The 12,697-nt window shown below is 43.2% G+C and overlaps 1 protein-coding gene across 1 annotated transcript in view; it reads right to left on the bottom strand.

Moving 5' to 3' along the window:
* Positions 1-12,697, bottom strand: part of KIF13B (kinesin family member 13B) — a gene marked incomplete in the record, with an annotated part of 3,953,176 nt that overhangs the window by 3,427,935 nt on the left and 512,544 nt on the right. The window contains 1 exon segment of the mRNA XM_044062707.1: positions 8,857-8,991. Within this exon segment, the coding sequence (XP_043918642.1) occupies positions 8,857-8,991 (135 nt within the window).

Genomic DNA, 12,697 nt, shown 5'->3' with positions numbered 1-12,697 from the left:
GGCTGCGGCCATCATCAGAGCATCTACTGGGGGGCCCTTGCTCCAGTGAGTGCGGTCCGCTGGTGGGCACAGGATTCGATCCGGACGCTTGGGGACAGGCTCAACGGTGTCCGGTTCCTTCCATGCTCTGGTGGAAAAAAGGTCCACCAGAGGATCGGCAGGAGGGGACACCCAAGAGGTAGATGGGCCCGCCTCGAATGCCTCCAAGAACACAGACTCGTCCGAGGAGGCCTTGGGGGCAGACCCTCCACCCCCCCTGATTCTAAGCATCTCCATAATGTCTCCAAAGGAGACGTCCTCCAGGGGTGACCTTGGGGAGCCCTCCCCTTCATCCAAGTCTGTGTCATCGGTAATGGACTCAGGGGAGTCCACGTGTCTCCTTTTACACTTACGCTTCCGAAGCACTCCTTTGGGGGGAGTGTCCGAGGAGTCCTCTTCAGCAGCCAGATGTTCCAAAGGAACTACTTGGGACATCGAGGTGGGCTGTCCCTGGGACCGGCTGATGGGAGCCTGGCCCAGCTGCAAGGGAGTGCGGGGTGGAGCCGCGGTGGGGACCGGGGGTCCGGAAGTCCTCAACAGTGCCCTTTCCACTACGTCGAAAGCCGAGGGAGAGCCGGCCTCTCTAAGCCCCGAGAGCAGACCCCCACTCAGATCAGACGCACGGATCGGAGCTGGAGCCGATACAGTCGGATCTGAGAGACCGATGTGCTCCGACCTAGATGGAGTCGAAGACACACCAGCTCCCTCGGATCCGAGGATCGGCCCTCGGCTCCGCGAGGTCGGGTCCGAAGTACCCGAAGCACTCAAGGGATGGATCGGATCCGAGGTGCCCCGACTAATCGGATCCGAACCACCCCTGGATCCAACTCTGCCCGGCTCCGACAGCTCCAAACCCGGGAGACGGGTCGGAGAAGGAGCCAAGGGGGCGAAAAATGGGGTCGAAGCCCCTCCCGGTTGGGGGGGGGGCTAGGAGCACTCCCATTTGCATCTGGGCCTGGATGAAACGCCTCATCATCCGGTCCATGTCTGCTTCCGACACTGAAAAGGTAGATCTGGATGAGGCCACCGAAGCGGACCTAGAGAACCGCCTCGGAGACCTCATCGAAGGGCTAGTCTCCTCCTCCTCGGGTCCGGGAGAGAACAGAGGGGAATGGAGCCGAGGAGGAGGAGATCTAGAAGACACAGGGGAGGCCCGCTTAGATGGAGGGGCCGAGCTTGAGGTCTCGGCCTGCCGTTTATGGTGCCTCTCCCTATGTCTCTCCTTCTGTCTCTCCTTCTCTCTAATGGTCTCCCTATCCTCCGGCTTCTTGGATGGAGGTTGAGTCCCTGTCAGGGAAAGGGAGACCGTAGCACCCAAAGAAGGCTGCTGGCTAACAGGGGCAGAGGCCGAAGTAGTATCTGGAGGGAGAAGTCCCGCCAGTACTAATTTAGACCTCCGGTCCCTTAAAGCTCGGGGGTTGAACCCTGCGCATATGGTACAACCAGAAGACAGGTGTTCAACCCCCAAGCATTTAACGCACCGAGTGTGGCCATCAGCTGGGGACAGCTTGTGGCCACACTCAGTACATTTTGAAAAAGCTGCCTTAGGGGCTTCTGACATGGATACACCCTATAGGCCTAACACACACAAAAAACAGAAAAAACTCACACAAAACTGTGCAAAACCCGAGAAAAGTATACAAGGTAAAGAGAGGAAGCCTAATACACACACACCACTAGAAAAAGGATTAAACTCTAATTTTTTTCTGTCAAACTTATCTGAACAATTTTGCTGCCAGGAGCTCGAGGAATCCGTTGCTACTTGAAACGTGGCAAACGAAATCTGAGGTCAGTTAGGGCTTGGCAGGGGATTATGGGTAGAGGGAGGAGCTAGGAGCTCAGATCTTAAGCTTTTGAAATGCCGGCTCGGATCCGAAGTCAGATCCGATACCCACAGGTTGCAGACAAATGAAGTCTGCCTACTTCAGATCTATATATATATATATATATATATATATATATATCTATATACGCATATATAGATCTATCTATATATATATCTGTATATATATATATATATATATATATATATATATATATATATATATATATATGTATATGTATATATATATGTATATATATATATATATATATATATGTATATGTATATATATATATATATCCCTAATGTACAATAAAAGGGATAGACAAGACAAAAAAAAAGTTCTGTACTTACCATAACGTTCCATTTGCGTTGTCCATTTTCATTCTCTCAACTGTTGGAATTCAGAACCAATCCTCGTATCTAACTTGGCTGTTACTAGAGCTCATGGCCACAGAAAATCTCAAGCTCCTCTCCTACCCATAATGCACCAATCCCTAACATACCTCAGATCTTGTTTGCTGTCTTACATAAAGCAGAAAGAATCACTACAACTTTCTTGACAAAAAGATCATATGGTGTCCTTATAGTCTCTTGTTATTCCAGAAGTCAATAATGGCAAAGGATGGGGGTTGGTAGGTGGGAAGCTGAGGAAGAATGAAAATGGACAACACAGATGGAATGTTAAGTACATAACTTTATCGGATGTTGTCAGTTTTCATTCTATAAAAAACGGCAAAACGGCAAAATGCAGCTGATATGACTACTGTTATAGTAAAAATACCACAAGAAATAGCGTAACACCCTTTTTATTTCCGCTTTCGTCCGTAGACTTCTTCAGAATAAAATACATGAACACATTCCCTCCTTAAATACACATCTCATTAATGCACCATCATTAAAACCAATTATCCAATTAATTAAATATGACATATTTGTTTTTTTACTGGTTGGAGTTTTGGTGTGGTGTTTTCAAGTTTTCATTCTATCCTCAACTACTGGAACAGTATTCCCAGCTACTTAAAATCCCGGGTGGGCTCAAAGGAAGGATATTCCTGACTACAGTTGAGCCAAAAGCTGCTCTTCCCCTCAAGACCAGATCCAATCTGTAATGAATAATAAAGGTATAAGGACTGGACCAAGTTGCAGCCGCACATATGTCGTCCATGGAAGCTCTAGAGATAAATACTGATGGACTTCTCTGAAAATATTACAAGGGCAACTGACGAGAGGAAATCTGTGCACACAACATACCTTGACTTGGCAAAAGTTTTTGACACAATCCCACATTTTGACATTACTGATAAACTTAGCAAACTGAATATAAACCCCTTCATTGTTAAGATGGGATACCAACTGGCTCACAAACCAGACACACACTATCAAAGTAGGCAACTCCACATCAATCAGCAGACCTGTTATCAGTGGGGTGCCACAGGGGTCAGTGCTGGGCCCCCTACTGTTTGGTATATACTTCTCAGAAGGTTCAGGTCAAAACTAAGAGGTCGTGGCTGACTAAGTTTGCAGACAACCGCAAACTAGGTGCAATCATTGAATCCCTAAATTATGTCAGTATACTCCTGGGGGGGTATCACGCAGACCAACGACTGGTGTATTGGTCACAGTCTCAAACTGAATGCCAAGAAATGCATCATTCCCTTCGGCACAATGTCCCTTCACTCTTTCAAACTAACAATACCCCAAGTACCCACGAAGTGGTAAGGGACCTGGGATCACAAGTTGACTGCAACCTTAACTTCGACCACCATGTGTCTACTGTAGCAAGGAAAGCTTTCTATGTAGCAGACTTGATTAGTAAAGGCATCCCCTCAAGAGCAAAAGAGGTCGTAACTCCTCTATACTTGGCACTAATCCAGCCCATAATTGAGAACAACTCCCCATTCAGCATGTATCACACAAAGCAACTGCTGAGACCTCAAAGGTTTCTAACAAGCAAGATCAAGGGGCTCCAGTATGTGCCTTACACAGACCGACTAATGACCCTCTCACTATACTCTGTGTTGTATAGACTTCTTAGGGAAGACTTATGCCTGGCCCTTTTAGAGCAATCCAAGCCCCAAACCTAATGAACTTGTTGCATATTAGTAAATCAAACAGGACTAGGGAACCCGTTCCAGGGACCTAAATATGGCCTGCAACTTAAATATGACATGCTGGACGGACAGACTTATCTCCCAGCAACTGCCATGTCTTTGGAACAGGCTACCAATTCATGTGAAACAGAGCACCTCTATGACACTATTCAAGAGGAACCTGGACGAGTGGATGGGGCACCGTAAATTCTTACCAGGGATAGTGCCCACAACCCTCCTGGACATGGGCAGTCATCAGTGAATGCAATCTTGGGAATTAACTGCCAATGTCATGGTATTACATTAGGATGAAATGGCTAGGCTTAAAATGACCTTCGTCTACTGCCCCGTAATCTCCTAAGATCCTAAGTAGCCATGGACCTAGTAGAATGGGCTCTTAGAGGTCCTGGCAAGGATAGACACAATTTACTGCAAACAAAAGGCACGCAATCTGTCAGCCATGTGGCTGAAGTCACCTTTGCAACTGATTTGCCCAATTTAGAATATGCAAAGGATATAAACAATCAGTCTCGTCTTTCTAATTTATTTTGCTCTATGTAAGAAAAACGTAATTGTCTGTTAACATCCAATAAATTTAACATACATTCACTTTGTTTGCAAATTTAGTAACAAAAACTGGCAAATTAACAGACTGATTGATAGTGGATTCTGACACCACCTTGGGAAGGAAAGACAAATTGGTTTGTAAAGTGAATCTATCCTTATGAAAGATCAAGTAGGAAGGTTTAGATAACGATATTTGAAGTTCTGAAATTCTTCTGACAGACGTAATGGCCACTAGAAAGATAGATTTCCAGATCAGAAACTTAAGATCGCATTTTTCTGTTTATTCAAAATGGGAATGAGTCAAGGCTTGCAGTATCAAGTTGAAATCCCATGGTGGAGTAGGGGGCTTTATATGGGGGTCTCAGTAGGAGTGCGCCTCTCAAAAATGCTTTACAAAGTTTAGACAAAGCAAGAGAAGAATTCTCAAATCCAATACGAAGCTTACCGCTTTCTGCTAACTAAACATTAATCATCGAGGAACAAGCTCAGTCATTAAAAATTGTTGACAAAAAAATCAAGTACACATTGTACAGGAGCCGAGAAGGGGTCAATGCATTTTTGCTGCGCCCAGGAAACAAACCTTTTCCATTTACTTCTATACAGTTTTCTTGTAAAAGCCTTATGGGAAGATAAACATATATGACAGGCAAGAGGAAGAGAGCACTGGTTGCCTGGCTATTAACAGAACTGGAGAAACCATTCTGTTAAGCTTGAGGTTTCAGATGTCTGGGTAAAACACGCCTATCGGGTGGAGACAGAAAGTCTGGAACTGGATCCAGAATCCGAGGTGGGTAAATTAGATGAGGCCAAAGAAAGGGGAACCAAATTTGCTGAGGCCAATAAGAAGCAATGAGGATGACTTTGTTCTTCAACCAGGCAGCTTTCTGTAGAAATTTGGGAATTAGGGGAGCTGGGGGGTAGGCATAAAGAACACCAGGGTGCCAATCATGGAGTAGTGTCCTTCGGTGATTCCCCCAGAGTGGGGTTATCAGGGGGAATAAGCTGCTGCACTTACTATTTAGGGGAGATTCAAAAAGACTGCAGCAATGCTGTTAGCACTGATGGAAAATCATCTCTGTCACTTTCTTGTTGACAAACTAATTGTAAGGTAGAATGGACCTGTTCAGTTTTGTCTGCTATCACCCAGAAATGTGTGTTGCTATCAAAAAGCGGTTGGATGAGATCACCCACGCCACACTTGGAATTCTTCTTGACACAAAGGGTACGATCTGGTTTCTTCTTGCTTGTTGAAGTACCAAACCACTGACATACTGTCTGAATCGCAACTGTCCCTAAAGGGAGGGGATCTTGGGAGGCCTACAATGCTAAGAGCACTGCTCTCATCTCTAGAACACTGACAGGCAAAAATTGGCCTCTTCGGGAGACCATGTGTCGCGGACTGTTTTCCCTAGGAAGTGCCCCCCCGATCTGCGAAGCATCCATGGTCACTATGGTATTGGGCCAACTGAGAATGAAAAGAAGGTCTTGTAGAACCTGATCTGATCGAATCCACCACCAAAGCTATTTCTTGCATGCCTGAGTGAGTGTTATTTGTGTTAATATGCGTTGAGAAAGAACTGACCACTGTGCTAACACCCACTGGAGAATTCTTACATGATATCTTGCTAAAGGAACTAAGATAATGGCAGCGGACATTGACCTCAAGGCTTGAAGAAGAATAAAGTAGGCTGAAATTTTGGTATTGTAAATTATTCTTCTGATCTGGAACCTGACAGTCTGTACTCTTGAGAAAGGAAGAGAAGCAACAGTCTGTACTCTTGAGAAAGGAAGAGAAGCAGTCACGGATGTGTTAAAGACTGCTCCTATGAATTCTAAGGTTTTAGTTAGCTGTAACTGAGATTTCTTGTAATTTACTGTTATCCCCAGATGAGAACAAGCCTGGATCACCTGATCTCTTGCTAGTAACAATAGATGCCCAGTTGGGGCAATAATGAGACAGTAGTCCAGATAAGGAAATGCTCAGAATCCCTGCAGTCTCAAACGAGTTGCTACAACTGCCATGCATTTGTTGAACACCCTGGCAACAATAACAAAAGGCAGAAAGGGCTGTCATCAAACTTGTGTGTGTGTGTGTGTGTGTGTGGGGGGGGGGGGGGGGGGGGCAAGAAAAATAACCAGAGATTCTACACAGGTGATAGTTTGGAAATTTTAAGAAAATTTGTACAAAACAGAGGAATGTGGAAACCAAGAGAAGACACAAATATATATATTTATGGAAGACATAAGTATGCCAAGGTCAGAGGAAGATAGGGCTAAACACTTTACAGTGAAGATAAATAGATGAGATAACTACGCAGAATAAAACAGAAATGTCCCCAGGATAAGACAGTGTTTCTGTGGACGTTTAGAAGTCAGGAAGGAAGAGAGATATCGATAAGATTTTAACCATATTTTAAAAGGGAGGACAGTATCACCATCTTTGAAGGAAATGGTGGCTGTAGGATCTAATTCAGTGTGCAACACAAGGCAAGATGGAAAGAAATACTATTAACGCGGGGAATAATGCAAAAATAAGTAAAAGGACCAATCCTGAGGCTCCAAAAAATGAAGAGGGTAAGACTACGAGACCTTTATCTGACAAACTGAGAAAAATGCTTGGGGAAAAAGAACTAAAAGTAGAAGCATGTATAATTTTTATCAGCAAGGACAGGTACAGTCCAAGCTAGGTTATTTGGTGACCTCAGCAGTCTCCAGATTGGCACCCCTTCAACCTTAAAAACAGCACTTCACTCAGTTGACAGACTGTCACCATTACTAAACATGCCTCTAGACAGTTTCCATCTGTGAGAGCACTGGGCAAGAAAAAAAAAAAATGGGAAATTGGGATGGAGTCGAGAAGAAGAAAGAGAGAAGTACGATACTAGCAACAGTTAGGTGATGAAGAAAAATTAATTACATGGAAGAAAGCATGCAAGACATTTGGCATTCACCAGAGTTATGCTGAGATATCAGAGCCTCCATGTAAAATAAAAGCAGACAAGTACAAGAGGAGAGAGAGCAAATGTGACTTCAAATTTAGCAAATGTTTTTGTAAATCCTAGAAAAGTAGCTGAACTCAGAAAAAATATTAAGTGCAGCATACACAATTTTCCAGCAGAAAATAGTTTACTCAGAGAATGTGAAATCAGTCTAGGAAAAGGGAATTAGAGCCAACACAAATAAGTTGGGAAAAGGGCTTGAAGTATGCTCGACACCAAAAATAAGCTAAGGAACCTAGAAGGCTTAAGATATTTACACCGTTATTTCTATAATGTTTCCACAGCTGAGTAGTCTATGATGGATATGCATGGAAGGAGAAAGTGGGAACTATACTGGTCTTGTTAAGTACTAGCAGATTTTTAAGACAGTCTTTCACTAAATGCTATGTCAGACATCTAAAAGACAAACAGAAATAACAGACAGTATATGCCTACATAAGCGGAATTCAAATGAGTCAAGATGCAGCAAAGTGCTATTTTAAGTTTACTTCTTACCTGTAGCAAAGAAAGCAAGAACAAAAGGTGGGTCAAGAATAGAGCCAACCTGTAGTGAAATTATATCAATGGTAGATGAAACAAAAGTGAACAAGCAAGCCTGAATGCTACAAAAGCAAGAAATTCATACACCAAGAAATGGTTACAGCGCCTGACTACAGAGAGGAGGAGAATGAATAAATGTAGAAATTATCAGGGGTTGAGCAGTCTTCACGCAAAAGGTGACTATAAAAAAAGCACCTTAAATAAAGGTACATAAATTACAAAGGGTAACTCGTGGCTTACAAATTACATGATTAGAATTAACTAACATATGTGAGCAAGGAATCTAATGTATTTATGGTATGCAATTCTCTTTGATAGGTGTTAAAATGTTTGATGTTGAATAAAGTTATTAAAAAGCAACTCTAATAAGCAAAGGAAAATATATGAAATGTCTGTTCTGCAGCTTGTGGAGGCCTATAAAATCTTTACTGCAGTACGACATCTAGCAAAAGTATGAAAGTATTCTAGATGGCAAAAAAAAAAAAAAAAAAAGAATTCAGATACTGCACTCCCTCTACATAAGATGAGCAGCTGTCCTGCCAGCCCTGAATATACTTTCTAGTCAGTCAGTGACCCATGTTTAACTGGTCATCTGAAAGGTACAAGCAGCATGTGGTAAAAGATCAAATGAGCAGTGGCCAACAAGTGTTTGGGGATGGTCAGTGTAGACCTTCCAACATGTAAATTGAACAGCTTCAGAAGTAGGGCTCCAAGTTCTAGGGACTTCTCAGTCAACTAACCATACACAATTTACATGCAAAACTAGATATCACATGAAAAAAACAGTTATACATACCCCTGATTTAATGTCCAATAGTGTGTGAGTTAGGATAATATTGAATACTGCATGTGATCGACTGCTCTCCTCATTCATGTTGGTGGCAGCCACAGTGCGAGACTTGTTCCCTTCGGACATCAAAGATTCAATGTCCTATGAATATCAAAATACATGAAAATAAAACTATTAACAGAACACTAAACAGTTATGCAACCAAAACCTGCCTGGGTCACAGCTGTCTGGATGGAAACGAAAACTAAAGATTACAAAGAGATGTGTACCTACCATAACTCAAGGCAGTACTGTGCACAGTTTTCATTACAAACTGATAAATTACTAAATACTGTTAGAAAAAAAATTTCCTTTCTGCTACAAAATGAACACCAGGAAGGTAATGACCTAAGCAGTAGCAGTCACCTGGACGAGTCAACTGGTTTTAGGTATTCCCCCCCCTTCATTTCTGTCTCACTACACAGACAAAAAGAAAGGAAAGGACACAGGAAGGTGTTAGAGAATACATATTTTAACATATTGGAAAATAACAAAGAGGTAAACCAAAATCATTTAAGTTGGTAAAGGACTGAATGTTTTTTAAAAAGAACTTCTATGGCAGATAACCTCTTACTAGCGATGAAGTATACAACAGGATAGCTGGAAGAAAAAGGACTCGCCTCTAAGACAGACTACTTACAATGACTTTAAGATGGACGAAGGGACTGGATTAAAATTCACAACTTTCCTCCCTTTGGCTTACGACAGAGATGGTAAGGACACTGGCCTCTGACTCCATTCTATGAGAGTACATCAATTGAAAATATTCTCTCACTTTTGATGGAACACTAAGTAGTAACAAATAGATGACTGCCTCACAGCAAAGCTGCCTGGACTAACTGGGACTAGGGCTTTCTAAACGTGTAGCCACTCCTCCAATCTAGCGGGCTGTCTTGGATGCTTTTGAAGCTACATCTTTAGAGGCAGATTCCTTATCCAAGACCTCAAGAAGCCCGTTTTAATACAGTACAGGACCTACATAAAATCCTGCACAAACCCCAATGCAGATTCGGACACGATGCCCTGGAAACTGCAGAAGGAGCAACATTGTCTCCAGACTGCCACACTCTTTCCAGTAACAGAGAAGGCAGACTGCTTGACTGACATGGGAAGAAAGTGTACACCTTGAGGTGTTGGAAATGAAGTAGAACATCACTAGACTATCTTGGGCAGCAACAACTTTCAGATTTCAGTTGCTCAATTTGATTTAAACTGGCCAGGACCACAGTTGTGCTGGTTATACAGCTTCCAATCAATACTGTACATGACTCCAGTGACAGACTCTAGCTTACAGGTGGTCTTGCACAATTTTCTCCCCTCCCATCCTCAGGTTTGCAGTTTTATACACACTAATTCTCCACTTCCTTCAATCCTCCAATTAAAGGCATAACATACTAAGGTACTTTTCCATTATCGGGGCAACACTTTAAACGTGGTTGCTGAGCTCCGAATCCAGTGTCTTGTCATGTGTTTTTGGTCTCGTTTAAAATTTAGATTTGAAATCTCCTTTTTTAAATGTTATCCAGTAAAATATTTTATATACACCTGGTTAGATGAAGAGCAAAAAGACATGACAAGACACAGGATTCGAAGCACAGCAACCACGTGTATAAGATGCTGCTCCGATAACAGCAAATTACAAAAAAAGCAATTTCTCCATAATTTAAACACTACGCAGCCCATTACAACTACAGTTGTACGTACATCCGCCAAAAAAAAAATTCCTTACTTACAGTTGACTTCTGACAGGTATGATGAATCAGCTGATAGCTGTGAAGCATTTGTGTTTTTTTTTAAGCGGCAACTACTGCTTTAAAAGGGTTTCCCTTACAATGGAAATAATTAGAAGTTATGTACCTACCATAACGTTCCATGTTAGTTGTCTTCTTCTCGCCTTCTTTCTTGCTGGATGGGTTCGGAGCCGATCCTTGGCTCCGACTCGGCCACTCTAAAAGCTCGAGAGCTAGTTCCACCGGCTCGAGGCTCCCCTATATCCCACAATGCTAGGCGGTAACTCCTCAGATCTCGTTTGAAAGCTAAGCCCAGCAAGGAAATTCCATAAAAGGAACAAAAACTCCTCTAGGTCTGTCCAGACTAGGGGGAAGGAGGGTGGGACACAGGAAAGAAGGCGAGAAGAAGACAACTAACATGGAACGTTATGGTAGGTACATAACTTCTAAATGTTAAGTTGTCTATCTCGCCTTCATTCTTGCTGGATGGGACCGCATCCCTAGCACCTTGTCCCGGGTGGCCTATCGGAACAGACTCTTGAGTACAGTGGAACCAAAGTTGGCTCGGTCCCTAGAGGCCAAGTCCAACTTATAATGAGAAATGAAGGTATGGGGAGAAGCCCAAGTAGCTGCAGAACAAATCGAATCAATAGGCAGCCTATCTTGGAAAGCTATAGATGTGGCTAAAGCTCTAGTTGAATGAACCCTGGGTTTGGATGGCAACTGTTGATGTCTGATCTCATAGACAAGGGTAATCAACGAAGTAAGCCATCTAGAGAGAGATACTTTAGAAACTGGAAGGCCCATTCTACCTTTTGCATAAGAAACAAACAGTTGATCAGACTTCCTGAATTGTTTGGTCCTGTCTAAATAGTACCTAAGTTGGCAATGAACGTCTAAGCAATGTAATTTTTGTTCTGACCTGTTCGAGTAATTAGGGAAGAACACAGGAAGATCAATGGTTTGATTCAAATTTGCCAGTGAAGCTACCTTAGGCAAAAAGGACGGCTTAGTACGTAAGGACACCCTATCCTTATGAAACAAAAGATAAGGGGGTCGACTACACAGACCATGGAGTTCAGAGACTCTTCTAGCTGAAGTGATAGCTACTAAAAAGAGTGTTTTCCAAGATAGTAACTTCATTGAACATGAAGCCGCAGGTTCAAAGGGGGGAAGAATTAAGTACGCTAGAGCCAAGTTGAGATCCCATTGAGGAGGAGGATCCCTGATAGGTGGTTTGAGGAGAAAAACTCCCTTTAAAAAGGATTTGCAGAGTTTGTGAGACATAATGGAGGACTCGGACTCCAACATGAAAGTTCGATATTGCTGCCAAATGAACTTTGATGGTAGACGGAGACGAACCTGAGTGGAAAAGTTCGGCTAGAAAGTCTAAAACTGAATGGAAGCAGTGAAATGATCTATATTCTTTGACTGCGCCCAACAGGAAAAACGTTTCCACTTACTATGATAAATCTTCCGAGTGGAAGATTTATGAGAGGCTATCAAAATATCTCGAACGGAGTGAGATATTAGAGGAAGCCTGGCTAGAGTTGGAATTGGAGGAACCACGCTGTGAGGTTCAGAGAAGGGAGGGAGTAGTGCAACTGACCCGACTGATGGGTCAAGAGGTCTGGAACTGGGTCCAGATGCCAAGGTTGCTCCAACAGATAACGGTGAAGAAATGGGAACCAAATCTGTCGAGGCCAGTAAGGGGCAATGAGGACCATGGAAGCTTTCTGAGTGATGGCTTTCTGTATTAGCTGAGATATCAGTGGGAAGGGAGGAAAGGCATACAGAAGTCCCCGGGGCCAATCGTGTATTACAGCGTCTCTGCTGGGGTGGCCTGGTTGGGGAAAGAGGGTGAAAAAATCGTCGCACTTGCTGTTTTGGGGAGTAGCAAAAAGGTCGCAGCAAGGCCGGCCCCACTTTCGAAAAACTTTCTCCAACACTGAATTCTTTAGAGACCACTCGTGAGGCATGAGAATAGCTCTGCTCAATTTGTCGGCAATCACATTGGACTTCCCAGGAATGTGCGCTGCTAACAGAAACCGCTGAGAAGAAATCGCCCATTGCCACAG

The sequence above is a fragment of the Protopterus annectens genome, chromosome 2.part1 (assembly GCF_019279795.1).
Source record: "Protopterus annectens isolate FY-2018-M chromosome 2.part1, PAN1.0, whole genome shotgun sequence".
In the NCBI taxonomy this organism is placed as follows: Eukaryota; Metazoa; Chordata; order Ceratodontiformes; family Protopteridae; genus Protopterus; species Protopterus annectens.
The sequence above is the reverse complement of the archived record's forward strand: the minus strand, read 5'-3'. Positions and strand labels throughout refer to the sequence as shown.